This window comes from Bos taurus, chromosome 7 (genome assembly GCF_002263795.3).
Source record: "Bos taurus isolate L1 Dominette 01449 registration number 42190680 breed Hereford chromosome 7, ARS-UCD2.0, whole genome shotgun sequence".
Taxonomy (NCBI): domain Eukaryota; kingdom Metazoa; phylum Chordata; class Mammalia; order Artiodactyla; family Bovidae; genus Bos; species Bos taurus.
Genome location: NC_037334.1, coordinates 61,355,430 through 61,377,238, shown reverse-complemented (window position 1 = coordinate 61,377,238; position 21,809 = coordinate 61,355,430). Strand labels below are relative to the sequence as shown.

Below are 21,809 nucleotides of genomic sequence, written 5' to 3'. Positions count from 1 at the left end.
AAATGAGGCTGAAACATACCCCCCACCTCCCCAAGACATTGGCTCCAAACCCCCCTTGACATCACATCCCTAAACCCCATCTAGTCTGATGGTTCCCAAGCTGCATGGTACCTACAGCTCAGAGATGGTTAGAAGTGAAAGTGCCTGGGTCTCCCTCCGAATCCACAGAATCAGCCTCTGGGGGTGGCATCTAAACACCTGTATTGCAAGCAGCCCCCTACCAGACCCTGAGGGAGCTGTCCAGATGGGCACCTCTGGTGAAGGCTACACCTCCACCAGCAGGATTCCACAAATGCCAGGCTACTGCAGGGCAGCTCTGTGTCCACTTTCTGTCCACTGTGTTCAATTCTGCCTCTACCTCCCTCCCTCCACAGCAGTGCTGGCTATTGCTTCCAGGTAGTATTGCTGCCCCCTCACACCCCCGAGTCCTTCTTGTGAGATGGATGCCAGTCACATAACATGATGCTCAGAGCAGGCTCTGACTGCTCAGGGGTTATAAAAAAAGGCTGATGGCCTGACTCCCTTTTGATGGCCAGTCCCCTGCCTACTCTGAACTGAAGGCTTTGTGAAGCTGTCTTCCCCAGTCATCACTCACTTTTTTAGGAGGCTTCGCACCCCGGCATCGTCTTGGTTTGGGATGACTGTCACACAGGGTGCAACCCTCTCAGAGCCATCCTGGCAGATGCCCACCCTATGCACGCTCTCTACAGACCTAAGGAGTGGTCTTCTGAGAACCCAAATCAGACCATCTCTATTCAAACCATCTAAAGGGCCCCTCATCACTCTCGGAAGAAAATCCAAACCGGTCCTCTGGCCCACAAAGCACTACAGGATCTGGCCTCCAGTGACCCCTCCCACCTCCCTCCTCTGTTCACTAGGCTCCCCTCTCAGGACTCAGGGGTCACACCCCTTCCCCAGCTCACATGGGGCTCTCAGCCTCCTCTGGCTGCCTCACTGGGCAGCAGGTTCTTCTCAGCTGCTTTCTATCTCCTATCCTTGTCTAGTTCCTGTAGAACCGTTTCCACAAGCCATGAAAAAGTCGCTGAGTCATGTCCAACTCTTTGCAACCCCATGGAGTGTATAGTCCATGGGATTCTCTAGGCCAGAATACTGGAGTGGGTAGACGTTCCCTTCTCCAGGGGATCTTCCCAACCCAGGGATCAACCCAGGCCTCCCGCATTGCAGGCGGATTGTTTGCCAGCGGAGCCACGGCCTTGGTGACTTTTGTTTCTCAGTATGAGGGCAGTGAGGAGGAGCGAGGTCTTTGCCGCTCACCCTCGTACTCTCCACCACTGGTGCAGAGGCCAGCACACAAAAGCGCGTTTAGTACTCGCTGGTGATGACCAGAAGGAGCTGTTCCACAGCAGCCCAGCGACCTAAGTGCCAGCTCCAGGATGAGCTGGAGGGATCAGATCCTCTGTGTGGGTAAACTGCCATGAACAAGCTCACCCCGAGTTCCTCGTCACCCTCTTACCTGGTGGGGGCACACCTTGTAGACTTTGCCCCCTGTGAGATGAGGTGGGGGCTGTCGAGCTCTGGCTCCATTCTGAACAGATTCATAGAGGGCCAACAAGGAGAAGCAGAGCTGCTCCTAAGCAGAACAAGGTTAAACGGTGGTAAATGCTCAGGGACCAGGCTTGGCCACAGCAACGAACGCTTGCTCAGGGCGAGTGAATCAACTGGTAAGACCAGAGCAGGCCTTTAAGCCTCACCAGCCCGACGTCCTATACCTAAAGGTACAGATGGGAACACCAAGGCCCTGAAAGGACCAGGTCACAGACAGAGCCAGCCACACTGCTCAAGCTGCCAGGCTCTGAGGCCTGGGTTCTCCTACTACTATTTACAGGGCAGGGAAGGCATCAAAGAGGAGCCAACATTTAGATCTGAACTTAGCGCATAGGATTTTTAAGAGCGAAATACATAATACGTGGGTAAAATATGCACACATGCATGCGTGCTCTATGAATGCTACAGCACTTGTTTCCTAAGAGCCTGGAGAGGTGATAACCAGACACTGCAAACATCATGACGCTGCTATTTTGGTTATTTTCACTTTGCAAATGAGGAGAATGAGGCTCAGTTTATCCAAGGTCACACACAGTCAGTGGGAGAGCCTGGATTCTTGAACCAAGTCTGGACCCACTACCTTCAACAGAGGAACTGCCTGGATGCAAAGGGCCTCACATGCAAGGCCTGACCCAGCTGCTGGCTATCGCCCAGGCTCCCCTGCCCGCCAGCACCCTCTGTCCCAAACACGTACCCAGTCACGGGGATTTGTATCCCTGGCCAGAAAAACTGCCCACCAGAAAGTCCCTGTCCCCAGCACCACCTGGAGACCCACCTTGGAGTCTTCTGCCCTGAAGGGGATGCCACACTGCCTCAGCAGGCACTGCAGCTCCTCCTCGCTGTAGGAGCCGATCTCCTCAAGCTTGCACGCGCCCTCCTGGAGCAGGCGCACCAAGGCACTGCCGTTGCCTGCAAGAGATGACGAGCTGCTGGGAGGCGCTGCTGCAGCCACCAAACGCCCTAGGAGTCCCTCACACGTGAGGATGGACGAGCGGGGGCCAGTCCACAGTCGAGCACGCTCTGCCCCAAGCAGAGCCTGGCAGCTGAGAGAGGGGAACTCAAGGCAGGCCTTAGGGTGTTCTACAGACGCCTGAGGTCTCTCGGAACCGGCCTTCTGCCTCTGAAGGTCCAGGGAAGATATCCAGCAGAGTACTGGTGCAGACAGCCCCCCAAACTTCGGCTTTTAACCTTTTAAGTTTCAAAACCATGATCTCAGATGCTTACCAAAACGCAGCAACAAGAGGAACAGCAGCTCTCATTTTAAAAATGCTCTTGATATGCTACATTCCTGAATCTACTGATCAACAGAACCATGTGGGGGCCTTACTTATAAAATCAATTTAGCAGGCCATAGCAGAGTTGGACACGACTGAAGCGACTTAGCAGCAGCAGCCAGGATTTTACAAATGAAATAAAAGAGCATTTGTTAAGGAAAAGGACGGTTTTATGAAAGTTGTGTTACTTACAGACACATACACACGTGCTACTTAAAAGAGCAGCACACTGAGGAACAATGGAGAACCTACTGCTTAAACAAGAAACTCCGCTCACTTAACTGTCACAAAAACTTAGGTGGTGGGTAAAGTATCATACCCCTCTGTAAACAAAAACAGAGGCTAGGGCAATGAAGAGATGCGGCAGAGGCCACATGGCTACCAAGTGACACAGCTAGGAAACCCAGGTTGTCGGAAACCGATGTTCTCCAAGGAGCCACCTGAGGGCTTCTCAACATGTAAGCACAGAGCACCTGCAAAACCACCCGAAAGACCTGCTGAGCAAGCCTGCCTCCCCCTACGTCTGTCCTGAGACTCTCTGGGTTGCAGCCCTGACCTCAGCATTTTTCAGAGGGTTCCCACCGTTCAGTGCAGGGCATGCCAGAAGGTTGACAAGGTCTGTGGGTCGGTCCTAGACAATTTGGCTGACAGCTCTTCAAAACTCTGCACATGACTTGATTCTCCAGGGGATTTTGTCACAGGTTGTCACTATCTTTCCAGAAAGCTCTCTGGGTGGCCTTGGCCCCCTCTCTAGCACTCATGCTGTCTGGCTACAAACAACCTTCCAGACTCCACAGGACCGTGCCCTGACCCCAGGCACCAGCAGGTGGCCTCACCAGGTACTGGCTGCACGTCCAGGCTCTTGTCTTTCTCGGTGTTGACGACCACAGCTCCTCTCATGAGTGGTGGGAAGAAGGGGGCAATGACGGAGGCGTCAAACCTGGTGATGGGGATGCTGGCTGGGAAGGCCACCTGCTCAATCACCTCTGTCTCCATTGTGGCCCAGAAGTCCTCCACGTTGACCTCACTAGATGCCAGGAAGTCAGGCCAGGTGAACTAAAAGGTCAAAGAAAAACAGTCAAAACATTATGAGTCACAGAACATCAGCAACACAACACACAACAGCCTACTGTCTCAACACAGGCTGAGCAGGGGCAGGGAAAGTGAGAGCCGTATCCTGCTGGGATACCCCAAATTTAACATCTTAGTGCCTTGCCTCCCTGCTCCCTCCCACACCACTGTGTTCCCCAAGACCTAAGTTCCTTCTGCATCTCTGCCTGTCATTTTCGCTGCCTGGCCAGGAGAGGTTAGCTACCAGCCTATCATGTGCCGGACACTGGCTAATTAACTACTACTATACAACCCAGCGGAGAAGGAAATGGCAACCCACTCCAGTGTTCTTGCCTGGAGAATCCCAGGGACGGGGGAGCCTGGTGGGCTGCCGTCTATGGGGTCGCACAGAGTCGGACACGACTGAAGTGACTTAGCAGCAGCATACAAGCCAGAGGTGGCCTGAGGTAAGACCAGACCACCAGAGTGAGGGACAGAATGAGAATGTGAACCAAGATCTAGCGCCAAACCCTTAATCCCTAAGCCTGGCTTGCAGGAGTCATGAGCGTAAAATTCAGCGGCACTTGCCCACTTTCAAGGCCCTTTTGTTTCCTCCCTCCCCATGAAGGTCCTTCCGACATGCAGCCATCTCCTCTACATGCAGCACGTACCATCCACTGTAGACATCTAGCCTTGTGCTATTCAATTCTCCTTCTTGTGAGCCCTCTGATGCGACCCCGAAGTAAGACCCTGATCCTAGTACCTCATCAGAGTCATTTGTGTTCCTCAGCAATGCTGATACCTGGGCTCCATCTCAACCTGGATGAACTAAATCCCTAAGTTTGCATTTTTAAAAGTGTCCCTAGGTGAGTGGTTCTCAAGGTGTGATCCCTGGATCAGCAGCAAGAGCACCACAGGGGAACTTGTTGAAAATACAAATGCTCGGCCCACTCCCCACGCACTAAATCAGAAATCCTGGAGGTGGGACCAGCAAGCCTCACACCAGAAGTTTGAAAACCACTGTCCACTGTAATTCTTATGACCACGAAATCTGAGAACGACCGCTCCACATGTAGACGGTCCAGATGGTTCTCCTCTACACAGTCCCCAAGGGGAGGGGTCAACTCCACAATCGCCTCATGGACAACTGCATATTTGTTTTGCTTTATACTTTCCTGTTTTAGCTCACAGACTCTAGAACACCCCCATCCCATTCTCCTCATATGCACTATCCAACTTTGCATCCCACACACAAAAAGGAGAAAACTAAGTCCTGGTCTCTAGAAAGAAACAGCCAGAAACCCCGAAAAGAAGAGACACGCATGTGGCAAGTGAAGGCAGAGCTACTCCATTCCATGAGGAAAGAGCTTTGGTCGGGACAGGGCAGGTGCCGAGGAGGACGAGGACACATGAGCTTTGCAGGAAGGTGGGATTCTCTCTACTCTGGAGAGCAAAAAGCCAAGCAGTCTGTGACCAGATGTGCTTCCAAAACTGGAGCTCAGGGTCCCAGGAGGTGCTGGTGAATATGGCTGTGCTTAAGAGCTCAGACTCTACAGTTAAGGAGCCAGATCAAGGCCAGGTCTCAGCACCACCCCTTCCCAGCTGGATGAGCTTGGAAGGGCTTCAGTCCCTTCATCTACAAAAATCTCACCAGGCTGAGCTATCAGTCAGAAAGTAAAGCACTGAGTACAGAGTAAGAACCTGACATATGTGATAAAATGCTCAACAAATCACGGGTGCATTACTGTTAACATTTCCACAGACAAGCAGATTTGAATGAGTCTGGAAAGAGCTGTTTTGGCGATAGTAACACAAAAGCAGTTCATTTTACCTACAAGGAACACTCAGAAGGCTCCAGTAGGATTGTATCAGTTTTCATCTATCTCATTATGCACCACCCCCCTAAAAACAGAACTATTTCAGCAGTATACATACTTTTTTTTTTTAATTGAGAAAAAGAATAATATGCATTAAATCACTAATACACTGAGCTGGTCAAGCCAAAACACACCAGAGCTTTTCTTCAGAGGTCCTGAACCATGCCCAGTGGAGTGAGCTACACATCTAGTGCATAAAGACTCACATGGCAGAGTTCAGAGGTGAAAAGCCTGCACCCACTTGTGACTACCAGCACACTCACTGGGCACCCCAGACCTGTGCAGGCAGACCAGCCCTCTCAGCATGATGATAGGGAAACTGTTCATCTGCGGGATTTTTTTAAAAAAATTCCCAACACCAGGTTAAAGAATTTTCTCTATTAGTCTCAATTTGCAACAAGTTTTACCACAAATGGGTGCTGAATAAAAATGAAAGCCTTTTTAAGACACCCGATGAAATAATCATATGAGTTTTCTCCTCTAAACTGTTAAGTATTCAACTACATTAGTATATTTTTAATGTTGACATAATCCTCCTTTCCTGGGATAAACTTAAGTCATGATTTTACTTTACATGTTGTTAGATTTGTACTCATTACTCTATCCATTATTAGATTTGCTATTATCTTATTCAGGACTTTGATATCGATATTCATGTGTACCATCAGCCCAAACTTTCATCTGATAATAAATGTTTGGTTTTGTTTTCAGTTATATGGCCTTATGCCTTACGGAAATAAATCCACTTTTGCAATTCTTCTATGACTGGAATCTTATTTCTTGGATATTTGTTAAAATTAATATATTAAGTCATTTGAATTTGTTGTTATCTTTGCGTGACATTTTTCAGTTAAGAACCTAAGTCAGGTCTTCCCTAGTGGCTCAGTGGTAAAAAAAAAATTTGCCTGCCCGCCAATGCAGGGGAGACAGGTTCAATCTATGATCTGGGAAGATTCCACATGCTGCAGAGTAACTAAGCCCGTGTGCCACAGCTACTGAGCCTGTGCTCTAGGGCCCGGGAGCTGCAACCACTGAGCTCACATGCCCTAGAGCCCATGCTCTGCAACAAGAGATGTGACCTGTCCTCAGTCACTCAGTCATGTCCGACTCTCTGCAACCCCATGGGCTGTAGTCCACTAGGCTCCTCTGTCCATGGGACTGTCTGGGCAAGAATACTGGAGTGGGTTGCCATTCCCTTCTCCAAGGGATCTTCTCTACCTAGGAACTGAACCCGCATCTCCTGAGTCTCTTGCCCTGCAGGTAGATTCTTTACCACTAAGCCACCGGGGAAGCCCACAAGAGAAGTCACTGCACCACAACCAAAGAGCAGCCCCTGCCCGCCGCACTAAAGAAAGAGCCTGCACAGTAACAAAGACCTAGCACAGCCAAACGAAACACAAGTATACATACACATATTCAGACAGGCTGCTCTTTCTCAAAACCCTTCGTTGGCTCTCCATTTCACTCAGCAAAAGTCCGTACAACAGCCTGGGCCGCCCAAAGCCTCTCAAATCTCACATATCCTACCTCTCTCTCTCCTGCTCACAAAGAGCCAGCCACATCAGCCTCCTTCCTCAACTATGGCCAGCAACCCACCTCCAACTCCGTTCTTGCTGCTCCCTCTGCCTGAAAGTTTCCCCTGCTGAAATCTACAGGGGCTTCACAGCTCTATTCTGATGGCCCTCTATCAGAGAGGACTTCCCCGACCACCCTCTTTATAGAGGCAAGAACCCCTTCTTCCTGCCACACTGCTCTCATCTCCTACCGTGCCTTATTGTTACTATGCTACTTTTAATTAATATATATATAAATAGTATATTAACATAATATACACAATTATTAATGTTTGTTTCCTATCTGTGTTCTCAAATCAGCAAGTGAGCTCCATGAGCACAGAAACTCCACAGGTTTAACTGCCATTTCCCAAATGTCTAGAAAGTGCACCTAGTTCATGTTTAATAAATTAGTTGAATAAATTGCAAATGCCTCCATTTCCATCTAGCCTTTCTTAGATGAAAACCTGGGCAGTGGCAGGAAAAGGCTCCTCGCCTTACTCAGGAAAGAGCCAGAGCATCTGCTCCGGGGACCTCATGCAGGAATGGCTGCGTAAGTGTGAGGAGACTCTAACAGTGGCCTGTGCGGTCAAGGAGCACTCACTTCCACACTCTTTAGTGCCAGCACATTGTTCTCACTCCTCTGGGCAACTTCCACTTTGGGGGCCACTCCACAGATGCCACAGATCATGTCATTGTAGTCTCGGACAGTGAGGCACTCGAAAGCCCAATAGCCATTGCACAGCAGCTCCTGCAACTGGCTCAGCTCCTCCGAGGTAAGAGTCTTCTCTGGAAGGAAAGCAAGAGCTCTGAGAAGTTCACAGAAAAAGATGTGGAGGCCACGGGGGATGAGCAATGGCCAGGAAGAATAGCAATTCTGTAAGAATGCTTCTCTCCTAAGAACATCTAAGAGGTGGTGTATTAACCACTGGAGTGTCAAGCACCTGGGCCTTTAGGTGTTCAGGTAGCAACTCAAAGGGCAATTGCCATCAGAGTACTGATGAGTGTACCCAGCACCCACTGGGACCCAGACACTGTGCTGAAAGCTTTGAATACATTCTGTCATTTAACTTACATCTTTATGAACCAAGAGCAGTTATTATTTTCACTGTGTAACTTAAAAAAAACTGAGATATAAAGAATAACTCACTGAAATCCACATTGCCACTAAGTAGCAGAGGCCAGAGTCAAACACAGACCATCTGACCCTAGGACCTTTGCTCTACTCCATCTCACCTGATAGCAAGGAAGGGACAGGGGGCTGGATTCTATAGGAATGAATGGAGAAAGGTAAACAGAAAGAAATGAGGGAAGCAAGGGGAAAAATCATTTCTAATAATAAAGACTATGGTGCCCATGCTCAGGTCTCAGTGTCAGCTTTGGAAATGGGGGCAGATCTCCAGAAGCTGTGTATTCAGAGTGAACTTGATTAGCATATACTAAGGCCAAGTCTACCTATGACCAAAGAATGAGCTTCTATAAAGTCTATTCAGTCTTGTGCTGAAAGCTGCTGGACCCGTGGGAAGACTCATGTTTTCCAAAGTCAATTCAGCATTTGTAAAACTCAAGAGGAGGGCTATGTTAGGAAGTCAGTGTCTCCTTTTCAAAATATCAGACTCTCCTCCAGGTAATTTTTTCAACAAAAGTCCATCACTGAAAATTCCCAGGGAGTCTAGGACTAACCTTGGGAAAAGGGAGGAAGCCAACCTTTACCTGTCTGCTCCTGCACTGACTTCAGAAGAGTGCTGATGGACACTCTGGGGTCCTCTCCCAGCTTGATCTGGTTTCGGATTGCAAAAAGCAAGTCCAGGCTCACTAGCAGCTTATTTCCCACATTAAAGAGACCTGCAGATTAAAAAGTGGCAACAGAGAAATTCACTGTTAACAACATCCACAATGGCAAAAAACTGGAAACTAACTAGGTGCCCATCAATGGGGAACATTAAAAAAATAAACCACGGTACATTCATAAAATGCAAAACTAGAGGTGACCTGCCAAGTTGGTAACCTACAAGCAGCTGTGAAGGAAACTGTTTAACTGGATTCTATTGTACCCGGAGCACCACATGCACTTCGCAGCATGCAGGGGCTGCTCAGAAACACTGTTTGGAAGATGGCAGAGTAGAAAGACGTGGGCCCACCTCTTCTTATGAAGACACCAAAATCCCAACTGACTGCCAAAAAACCATCAACAAACAAACGCTGAAACCTACCAAAAAAGACATCCAACATCCAAAGACAAAGTAGAAGTCACAACAAGATGGGAGAGGGGAGCAATTACTATGAAATCAAATCCCAAACCCATCAGGAGGTCGACCCACAATGGAAAATAATTGTATCACAGAGGTTCTCCCACAGGAATGAAGTACTGAGCCCCACGTCAGGCTCTCCAGCCTGGCGGTCTGGCAATGAGAGGAGCAGCCCCAGGAGCACCTGGCTTTGAAGGTAGTGGGGATTGATGGCAGGGATTCCACAGCAGTGGGGGAAACAGAAACCATTCTTATAGGGCTCACACAAGGTCCTGTGTGCATTAGGACCAGGGGAAAAAGTAGTGACCTTGTAAGATACTAGAGGGGCTTCCCTGGTGGCTCAGACAGTAAAGAATCTGACTGCAATGCTAGAGACCAGGGTTTGATCCCTGGGTCGGGAAGATACCCTGGAGAAGGGAATGGCTACCCACTCCAATATTCTTGCCTGACAAAATCCCATGGACAGAGCCACCTGGCGGTCCACAGTCAAGGCTGTGTATTGTTTCCCTGCTTATTTAACTTATATGCAGAGTGCATCATATGTATGTACTCTGCCCAGCCTGAAATGCCAGGGTGGATGAAGCACAAGCTGAAATCAAGATTGCCAGGAGAAATATCAATAACCTCAGATATGCAGATGATACCACTCTTATGGCAGAAAGCAAAGAGGAACAAAAGAGCCTCTTGATGAAACTGAAAAAGGAGAGTGAAAACGCTGGCTTAAAACTCAACATTCAAGATGAAGATCATGGCATCTGGTTCCATCAGTTCATGGCAAATAGATGGGGAAAAGCAAAAACAGCAACAGATTTCATTTTTGTGGACTGCAAAATCACTGTGGATGGTGATGGCAGGCACAAAATTAAAAGATGCTTGTTCCTCAGAAGAAAAGTGTCAAACCTAGACAGCATATTAAAAAGCAGATACATCACTTTGCCAACAAAGGTTCACATAGTCAAAGCTATGGTTTTTCCAATAGTCATGTATGGATGCAAGAGTTGGACTATAAAGAAAGCTGAGTGCTGAAGAATTGATACTTTCGAACTGTGGTGCTGGAGAAGACTCTTGACAGAGTCCCCTGGACAGCAAGGAGATTGAACCAGTCAATCCTAAAGGAAATCAATCCTGATACTCACTGGAAAGACTAATGCTGAAGCTCTAATACTTTGGCCACCTGATGCAAAGAGCTGACACAATAGAAAAGACCCTTACGCTGGGAAAGATTGAGGGCAGGAGGAGAAGGGTGTGATAGAGGATGAGATGGATGGATGACATCACTGATTCAACGGACATGAGTTTGAGCAAACTCAGGGAGATAGTGAAGGACACAGAAGTCTGTGGTGCTGCATTTCATGGGGGTTGCAGAGAGTCGGACACAACTTAGCAACCAAACAACAACATGACCCAGCAGTCCCAGTCCTCAGCATATTGTTGTTATAGCGAAGAGGCTCTTTAGTTCCTCTCCACTTTCTGCCATAAGGGTGGTGTCATTTGCGTATCTGACATTATTGCTATTTTTCCCAGCAATCTTGATCCCAGCTTCTGATTCATCCAGCCCAGCATTTCACATAATATGCTCTGCATATAAGTTCAACAACAACAATATACCTAGGCATAACACTTGGAGAAAACCATGGTTCAAAAGGATACGTGCACTCCAATGTTCACTGCAGCACTGTTTACAGCAGCCAAGACATGGAAGCAATCTAAATGTACATCAACAGATGAATGAATAAGATGTGGTACATATATATAATGTTCATTAAAAAGAACGAATGAGGACTTTCTTGGTGGTCCAGTGGATGAGACTTCGTTTGTCAATACAGGAGACACAAGTTTAATCTCTGGTCTGAGAAGATTCCACATGCCACAGGGCAACTAAGCCCTCGTGCCACAACCACTGAAGCCTGCGTGCCCTAGAGACCATGCCCCGCAACAAGAGAAGCCACCATGATGAGATGCCCGAGCACAACAAAAAGTGGCACCACTCACTGCAACTAGAGAGAGCCCACATGCAGTAACGAAGACCCAGTGCAGCCAAAAACAAAAAACAAAATATGCCATTTGCAGCAACATGCATGGACCTGAAGATTATCATGTATGTGAAGTAAGCCAGACAAAAAAAGGTAAATATCAAGACATTGCTTATATGTGGAATTAAAAAAATGTTAAAAATGAACTTATTTATTAATACAAAAAAGAAAGAGAATCAGAGACTTAGAAAACAAACTTGTGGTTATTACCAAAGAGGAAAGGAGTGAGGGGAGGGATAAATAGGGAGTTTGGGATTGATATATATACACTACTATATTTAAAATACATAACCAGGGACTTCCCTGGTGGCCCAGTGGTTAAGAATCTGCCTTGCAATGCTGGGGCCATGAGTTCAAGCCCTGCTTGGGGAACTAAGATCCAACATGTCATGCAACAACTAAGCCCAAGTGCCACAACTACAGTCCATACGTCACAGTGAAAGATCCCACCCAGAACAATGACGATGCCACAGGCCACAAGTAAGACTCAACACAGCCAAGAAATAAACATTTTTGAAAAAATAAAATAGATAACCAATATGCACCTACTGACAGCACAGGGAACTCTGCTCAATATGCATGATAACCTAAATGGAAAAAGAACTGTACATGCCTATGCATAACTGACTCACTCTGCTGTACACCCGGAACTAACACATTTTTAATGAACTATTTGTTGTTGTTTAGTTGCTGAGCCATGCCCAACTCTCCCGATCCACAGTCTGTAGCCCGCCAGGCTCCTCTGCCCATGGGATTTCCCAGGCAAGAATACTGGAGTGGGTTGCCATTTCCTTCTCCAGACAATCTTCCAGACCCAGGTATGGAACCTGTGCCTCCTGCATAGGCAAACTATATTCCAATATAAAATAAAAACTAAGAACAAACAAACAAGAAATCATTAAGAATAATAAAGTAAGTTTAAATGCTGTGACATGAAGTTTTCCACAATACACTGTTATATGAAAAGAACAACTAATAAAACACATATCACAGGTTTTTTTCCTTTTTAATAAAAAATGAAATATCGCCTTACCACCCAATTCAGTCCTTATCACCAAAAGGATTACCATTCCTCCACCTCTCACAGTTAGTTATACCATGAGGAAAGGCCAGGAGCACCCTTTCGCCCAGGGATGTAAAGGGAATATGAAAAAGGCTAATAACATCACCCCTATGTCAAATCCTGGGATCAAAGACCCAGAAAAATTTAAATGTAACTAATTTAAGATGAATAAGAGAGGGTGGTTTTACATGTGCACAAAATGAACAAAAGCAAATTGTGGCATACAATTCCCAATAACAAATGGTATAGAGGAGTGGGGAAGACCTTTTTAAACATGATACTAAAGGCTGAGACCACAAATTAGAGGGTCCAAGTTCTGATCACATAAAAACTTAAACAAGGGAAAAAAAAAAAACATTACACACACAAAAATCCAACTCTCATGTCCAAAAAAATCAAATTTAAAAGACAACTAATAAACTGATGACAAACTCCATCAACAAAACAACCCCAAAGAATGAAAATGTTTACAAAAGAAATTCATAAAAGAGATTGAAAAACACAGAAAACATATAATCTTCCCAGCTGTCAAAGAAATACAACAGGAGGACAGTGATCAAGATGGTGGAACAGCAGGGCATGGAGCTCACCTCCTCCTACAAATAATAAAAAATACATCTACAAATGGAACAATTCACGAAGAACATCTAAACACTGCAGATCGGAGACTTCCGAAAGGGCAAGAAAATCTCCATATAACCAGGGAAAAGGGGGGGCGGGCGGTGGTGGAGGGCGGTGGTTGGGGAAAGGAGGGAAATCAGGATGTGACCAGTGTCCCAGGGAGGGAGGGAGATGTGAGAGGGGAAAGGTTCCTGCACCTTGTGAAGTCCCAGCACTGGTGGGGAAACCAGCCTGGAACCAGGAGGAGCTTAGATGCCTCAGGGGGAGGAGGGGGGAAGCACAGCAGTCAGTGTGAGGAAGGCAAATCGGAGACTGACTTTGCACAGGTGGTCAGTATGGCCTCCCTGTACTCTCCTGCCTGAGATGCTAATACACCTGTGCAGGCAGTGGGGGGGTGCTGAAGATCGAACTTCAGAGACCACATCTGGGAAGACGACTGGGGTTGGCTGCATGGAGACAGTCTGAAGGGGCTGGAGTATGGTAACTGACTGTGTACGTGAAAGAAGCCTGGGCCTCCCAGTGGGGCGAGAGACCACTGTTGGGGGTTACACAAGAGAGGGGCAGGAGCACCACAGGGGCGCTTCTTTTCCCACACATGCTCTCAGACAACAGGACATTCTATACAAGCTCCAGGAGCCAGCATGAGCTGCTGCTGCCATCACAAGCTCCAGAGGTATGCAGGCCACCCCTACTGCTAAGACATGCATGAGCAGGCAGCAATCACTGCCCCCACTGGCATGTGGCCCCAGGAGCACACGTAGGCCACTATACCTTCATACTCCCTATCATAAGGATGACAGCCAGCATGGGCTAAGGAAAGAGGTAACAAGCATCCAAACTAAAAGCAACAAAAATATTAAACCCATACAGGCTTATACAAGGATGCTCCCACATGTAGTATTCCAAGACTATGGTAGATAATTGTTTCTCCTAAACTCATACAGTAAGAGAAATATAAGTAAAATGAACAAGCACAGGAACCATTCCCAGTTAAAAGACCAAGAGAATCCCCTTGAAGGAACAAACAACAAAAGATGCTTTCAATCTGAAATTGAATTCAAAAAAGAAGTAATAAAAATTCTGAAAGAATTAACAGAAAGACCATAGACAGAAACACAGATTACTGTAAAAAGGAGCTAGAAACTATAAGGAGTAGCCAAGAAAAGTTGGAAACTCATTTGCTGAGACAAAAGGTGAGCTAAAGGCAATGAACAGCAGAATGAATAATGCAGAAGAATGAGTAAGTGATCTGGAAGACAGAATAATGGAAATCATCCAGTCAGAACAGGAGACAGAAGGTGAAATAAATATATGAAAGCAATATATGAGACCTATGGGATAATCTAAAGCATGCTAATCTATGCCTAATAGGGATTCCAGAAGGAAAAAGATCAAAAATGTATTTGAATAAATTATGGTTAAAAACTTCCCAAACCTAAAGAAAGAAATAGACAACCAGATACAAGAAGCAGAAGGTCCCAAACAAGATGAACTGAAACACACCTATGCCAAGACAATAAAAATGGCAGGGAGGGAAGGGACACGGGCGTACCTATGGCTGATTCTTGTTGATGTTTGACAGAAAACAACAAAATTCTGTAAAGCAATTATCTTTCAATTGAAAAAGTGGGGGGGAAAAAAAAAAAAGGGCAAAGGTTAGTGGATTCTAAAGGCAGCAAGAAAGCAACCAAGTTAATCCCAATGGAATCCTCCCCATAAGGCTACTGGCAGGCTTCTTTAGAGGAACTCTGAAGGTCAGAAGGGAGTGGCAAGATACATGCAAAGCAACCTAGAATATAAAACCCAGCAACATTATATCTTAGAATATAAACAAGAAGATGTAAAATAAAATGTGGGGGAGAGGAGTAAAAACATTTAGATTCTCTTTTTTTAAAAGAATGTATTTGAGACAATATGACTATCAGTCTAAAGCAAGTAGATATAGGAAGGGGTTAATATACTTGAAAAACAGGGTGACCACAGATCAAAAGCATACAAAAGACTCACAAAAAACAGAGAACACAACCATAAGATAAAAGGAAATCATCAAGCCACAAAAAATATGATAAAAAAGAACAAAGAAGAAACATAGAGCCAATAGGAAAACAGGGTTTAAAATGGCAATAAATACATATTTTATCAATAATTACCTTAAGTGTCAATGAACTAAATGCTTCAATCAAAACACAAAGTGGTAGACTGGATGAAAAAACAAGAGCCTACAACATACTGCCTATAAGACCCACTTTAGGGCAAAGCACATACACAGATTTAATGTTAAGGGATGGGAAAAGATATTTCATGCACACAGAAATGACAAGAAAGCAGGGAGTCGCATACTCCTAACAGATAAAACAGGCTTTGAAACAAAGGCCATAAAGAAAGCTAGACCTTATATAATGATAAAAAGGGTCATACAAGAAGAAGATATTACATCCATTAACATATAAGAACCCTCTAAAGGAGCATCTAATTACATAAAGCAAACATTAACAGACATAAAAGGAGAAACTTATAGGAATACAATAATAGCACAAAACTTTTAACACCTCATTCACATCAATGGACAGATCTTCTGGACAGAAAATCAGTAAGACAACAGAGATCCAAAATGATACAACAATTAAGACTCTATTCCAGGATATTACATTAAAAAAAAAAAAAACCAAGAATACACATTCTTCTTACGTGTACATGGAACATTCTCCAGGACTGACCACATACTAGGGCACAAAACAAACCTCAACAAATTTAAGAGTATAAAAATTACTTCAAACAATCTTCTCTTCTCTAATCTACAATAGAATGAAACTAGAAAGCAACCACAGGAAAACAAATGAGAAAAAAAATTACATGGAGAATGAAAGCATTTTATTAAAAACAATGGATCAATAAGTAAATCGAAAAGGGAAATTAAAAATACCTTGAGACAAGCAACAATGAAAACACAATCATAGAAAATCTATAGGATGGAGCAAAAAAAATTCTTAGAGCTAGGAAAGCTCACAGCTATATAGCCCTTCCTCAAAAAACAAGAAAAATCTCAAATAAGCAACCTAAATTAGCACCTAAAAGACTTAGAAAAAGAACAAGCAAAGCCTAAACTCAGCAGAAGGAAGGAAGTAATAAAAGATGAGAGAAGAAATAAAACAGAGATTAAATAATAGAATGAAATCAATAAAACCAAGTGCTGGCTCTTTGAAAGGGTAAACAAAGTTGCCAAACTTCTGGCCAGGCTCACCAAGAGAAAGAACCCAGATAACCAAAATAAGAAATGAAGAAGAAACAGCAACTGATACTGCTGAAATACAAAACCACAACAGAATCCTACAAACAATTATATACCAACAAATTCGACAAACTAGAAGCAATGAACAAATTTCTAGAAACACACAGCTCACCAAAACTGAATCAAGAAGAAATCCATAATTTGAACAGACTGATTACTAGAACTGAAATAGAATATGAAGGGAAAAAAACAAAACAAAAACAAAAAACTAACTACAAACTAAAGTCCAGGATCAGATGGCTCCACAGGCAAACAATACCAAACACATAAAGAAGAACTTTTACTGACCCTTCTCAAACTCTTCCAAAATACTGAAGCAGAGGCAACACTCCCAGAGATACTATATGAAGCCACCACCACCCTGATACCAAAACCAAACAAAGGTAACGCCAAAAACAGAAAACTGTCCATCAATATCCATGATGAATATAGATGCAACAATTCTCAACAAAAACACTACAAACCAAATCCAGCAATACATAAAAAAGATCATATACCATGACCAAGGGCGTTCATTCCAAATTCACAAGGATGGTTCAATATACACAAATCAATTAATATGCTACACAACATCAACAAAAGAGAAAAAACACATAATCACCTCAACGGATGCAGAAAACACACTTGATAAAATTCAACATCTATTCATGGTTTTTAAAAAAAGACTCTTAACAAAATGCATATAAAGGGAACATATCTTAACATAATAAAACCTATTACGATAAACCCACAAACAATATAATACCCAACAATGAAAAGCTGGAAGCCTTCCCACTAAAATGTGGAACAAGACAAAGAAGCCCACTCTCACCACTTCTATTCAACATAGTATTGAAGTCCTAGCCACAGCAATCAGACAAGAAAAAGGTATCCAAATTGGAAGGGAAGAGGTAAAACTGTCATCACTATATGCAGATGACACGATGCTATACATAGAAAACCCTGAAGACTCCACACAAAAACATTTAGAGTTGATAAATGAATTAAGCAAGGTAGGAGGATACAAGATTAACCCACAGAAATTGGTTGCAGTTCTTTACACTAACAGCGAAGTAGCAGACAGGTAATGTAAAAAAAATAATACCTTTAAAAACTGCACTCCCCCAAAAATAAATAAATAAAATACTTAAGAATACTTTCACCTAAGGAGGTGAAAGACTTTTACACTGAGAATTATAAAATACCAATAAAGGAAACTGAAAAGAAATGGAATGATATCCCATGCTCTTGGGTTGGGAGAATATTATTAAAATGGCAACTATCCAAAGGAATCTACATATTTAATGTGATCCCTATCAAATTACCCAGGATATTTTTCACTAGAACAAATAATCCTAAGATTTATATGGGACAATGAAAGACCTTGAGGGAAAATAACCAAGCAGGAGGCACAACCCTTTCAGACTTCAGACAATACCCCAAAGCTACAGTAATCAAAACCGTGGTATCGGTACAAAAATAGACATACAGATCAATGGAACAGAATAGAGAGCCCAGAAATAAACCCACACACCTATGGTCAAAGGAGGCAAGGATAAAATGGGAAAAATCTTCAGCCAAGTGGTGTTGGGAAAGTTGGACAGCTGCGTGTAAATCAATGAAGTTAGAACACACTCTCATACCATGCACAAAAATAAACTCAAAATGGCTTGCAGAATTAAATATAAGACATTATAAAACTCCTAGAAGAGATCACAGGCAAAACATTCTCTGACAGAAATTGTACCAGAGTTTCCTTAGGTCAGTTGCCAGGGCAATAAAAATAAAAACAAAAGTAAACAAATGGGATTTAGTCAAATTTACAAGCTTTTGCACAGTAAAGGAAACTACAAACAAAAGGAAAAGACAACCTATGAAACGGGAGAAAATATCTGTGAATGATGTAACCAACAAGGGCTTACTCTCAAAGACATACAAACAGCTCATGTAGCTCAACAACAACAAACCACCCAACTGAAAAATAAGCAGAAGACCTAGACATTTACCAAAGGTGACATGCAGATGGCCAATAGATACATGAAAAGATGCTCAACATCATTAGTAGAGAAAAGCAAATCAAAACTACCAGGAGGTACCACATCAGTCAGAATGGCCATCATTAAAAAGTCTACAGACACAGAATGAAAGATCCAAAAAAAGAAAGGAAAAAAAAAAAAGGGGTTATACACAGTAAAAGCTGGAGACAGTGTGGAGAAAAGGGAAACACTCCCTCCACTGGTGGAATGTAAACTGGTGTAGCCACTATGGAAAACTAAAAAACAGAACTGCCATATAAGCCAGCAATCCCACTCCTGGGCATGTATCCAGAGGAAAACACGGTGTGAAAGAATACACATACCCCTGCAGCAGCACTGACAACAGCCAAGACATGAGAACAACCGAAACGTCCAACAGAAGGATGGATACACACACACACTCACACACACACAGAATACTACTCAGCCATAAAAAAGAACAAAATAATGCCATTTGCAGCAATAAGGATGCGACAAGAGATCATCATACTAAGGGAAGTAGGTCAGAAAGAGAAAGCAAATACCACACGATATCACTTACATGTGTAACCTAAAACAGCACAAACGAACCTACGTACGAAACAGAAACAGCCTCAGACCGAGAGAACTGACTTGTGGGGGAGGGGGTTGGGGAGGGATGGACTGGGAATCTGGGGTTAGTAGATGCAAACTATTACATACAGACTGGATAAGTAACAAGGTCCTAAAGTACAGGAAACTAGATTCAATATCCTGGGATAAACCATAATGCAAAAGAATATAAAAAAGGATATATATATGTGTGTGTATAACTATGTCACTTTGCTGTAGAGCAGAAATTAACATTATAAATCACCTATGCTTTAGTAAAAAGTAAGATTAAAGAAAAGCAGTTTTATAACAGTTTCTATGTATCAAATTGACAAAACTGAAAAAATTACAACGATGCAGAAGGACTTCTGGTTCATGATGGCAGAGTAGAAGGGTGTGCGCTCATCTCCCGGAAGAACACCAGAACTGCAACCAGCTGATAAACCACCACTGACAGGAGGAAGCTGGAACCACCAAAATAAAGAAAAGACACGTCCAAAGACAACGAAGAAGCTGCAGTGAGATGGGAGGAGGGGTGCAAACACAACAAAATGCAATCCCATAGCTGCTTGGTGGGTGACCCACAAACTGGAGCACAATAATACCAAACGAAGTTCTCCCACTGTTGTAAAAGTTCTGAATTCCACGTCAGGCTTCCCAGCCTGGGGGTTTGAGAAAGGCCTGGGAACCCCCTGGCAATCTGGCCTTTAAGGCCAGCAGGATTTGATTATAGGACTTCCACAGGACTGGGGGAACCACAGACTCCAGTCTCGGAGGGCACAAACAAAATCTTGCCCACACCAAGACCCAGAGGAAAGGAATAGAGACCCAACAGAAGACTGAACGAAAACTACTTGCTAGAGTTGGAGGGTCTCCTGTGGAGGCATGGGTTGGCAGGGACTCAACACAGGGACAGGGGCACTGGCAACATCAGACCAAGAAGTTCCCCTTTGGCATAAACCCTCTTGAAGTTCACCATTAACCCTACCATAAAGCCTGCAGACCCCAGGGCTGGGTCAAACAACTACCAGGGAGGGAGTGCAACCCCACCCATCAGCAGATAATTAAAGCTTTACTGAGTACGGCCCTGCCCACCAGAGCAAGACCCAGTTTTTCCCATTGCCAGTCCCTCCCTTGAGGAAGTTTATACAAGCCTCTTAGCCTCATCCACCAGAAGGCAGATGGAAGAGTAAAAAGAAGCACAGTCCCACAGCAGCTAAAACAAAAACCATATTACAGAAAGTTAATCATAATAAAAAACAGAAAGTTATGTCCTAGATGAGGAGCTTCCCTTGAAGCTCAATCCATAAAGAATCTGCTGGCAATGCAGGAGACCCTGGTTCAATTCCTGGGTTGGGAAGATCCCCTGGATAAAGGCATGGCAACCCACTCCAGTATTCTTGCCTGGAGAATCCCTGGACAGAGGAGCCTGACAGCTACAGTCCATGAAGTCACGAGAGTCGGACATGACTTAGGGAGGCTTCCCTGGTGGCTCAGATAGTTAAAGAATCTGCCTGTAATGCAGGAGACCTGGGTTTGATCCCTGAGTTGGGAAGATAGATCCCCTGGAGAAGGGCATGGCAAACCACTCCAGTATTCTTGCCTGGAGAATCCGCATGGACAGAGAAGCCTGGTGGGCTACAGTCCACGGGGTCACAAAGACTTGGACACGACTGAGTGACTAAGTACATGTCCCAGATGAAGGGACAAGATAAAACTCCAGAAAAACAAGCGGAGATAGGCAACCTTTCAGAAAAAGAATTCAGAATAATGATAGTGAAGATGATCCAGGATCTTGGGAAAATAATGGAGAAGATGCAAGAAATGTTTACCAAAGGTCTAGAAGAACTAAAGAACAAACAGAGATGAATACATACACTAGAAGGAATCAATAGCAGAATAACTGAGGCAGAATAGATAAATGACCCAGAGGACAGAATGGTGGAAATCACTGCCACAGAACAGAATATAGAAAAAAAGAGTGAAAAGCAATGAAGACAGCCTTAGAGACTCTGGAACAACATTAAATGCACCAACATTCACATTATAGGGGTCCCCGAAGGAGAGAGAGAGAAAGGACCTGAGAAAATATTTGAAGAAATAACAGCTGAAAACTTCCCAAACATGGGAAAAGAAATAGTCAATCAATCAAGTCCAGGGCATGATAAACCCAAGAAGGAACAATCAAAATACATACTAATCAAACTGACAAAAGTTAAAGACAAACATAAAATATTAAAAGCGATAAAGGAAAAACGACAAATAACATACAAAGGAACTCCCATCAGGCTATCAGCTGATTTCTCAACAGAAACTCTACAAGCCAGAAGGGAATGGCATGATATATTTAAAGTGATGAAAAGGAAGAACCTACAACCAAGAATACTCTACCCAGCAAGACTCTCCTTCAGATTTGATGGAGAAATCAAAAGCTTTCCATACAAAGCAAAAGTTAAGAGAAGTCAGCACCACCAAACCAGTTTAGTTCAATCACTCAGTCGTGTCCTACTCTTTGCAACCCCATGGACTGCAGCACGCCAGGCTTCCCTGTCCATCACCAACTCCAGGAGCTTGCTCAAACTCACATCTATGGAGTCAGTGATGCCATCCAACCATCTTATCCTCTGTTGTCCCCTTCTCCTCCTGCCT

General features: G+C 44.3%; 1 protein-coding gene across 5 annotated transcripts in view; it reads right to left on the bottom strand.

Annotated features, from left to right (window-relative positions):
• HMGXB3 (HMG-box containing 3) overlaps positions 1–21,809 on the bottom strand; it is a 60,954-nt gene that overhangs the window by 2,680 nt on the left and 36,465 nt on the right. For all 5 annotated transcript variants that reach the window (XM_059888792.1, XM_002689290.6, XM_015472321.3 and 2 more), the window contains 5 exons: positions 9,034–9,165; positions 7,925–8,109; positions 3,677–3,896; positions 2,342–2,475; positions 1,475–1,591 (listed from right to left, as the gene is read on the bottom strand). In XM_059888792.1, coding sequence (XP_059744775.1) covers positions 1,475–1,591; positions 2,342–2,475; positions 3,677–3,896; positions 7,925–8,109; positions 9,034–9,165 — 788 coding nt within the window. The remainder of the gene's footprint in view (positions 1–1,474; positions 1,592–2,341; positions 2,476–3,676; positions 3,897–7,924; positions 8,110–9,033; positions 9,166–21,809) is intronic.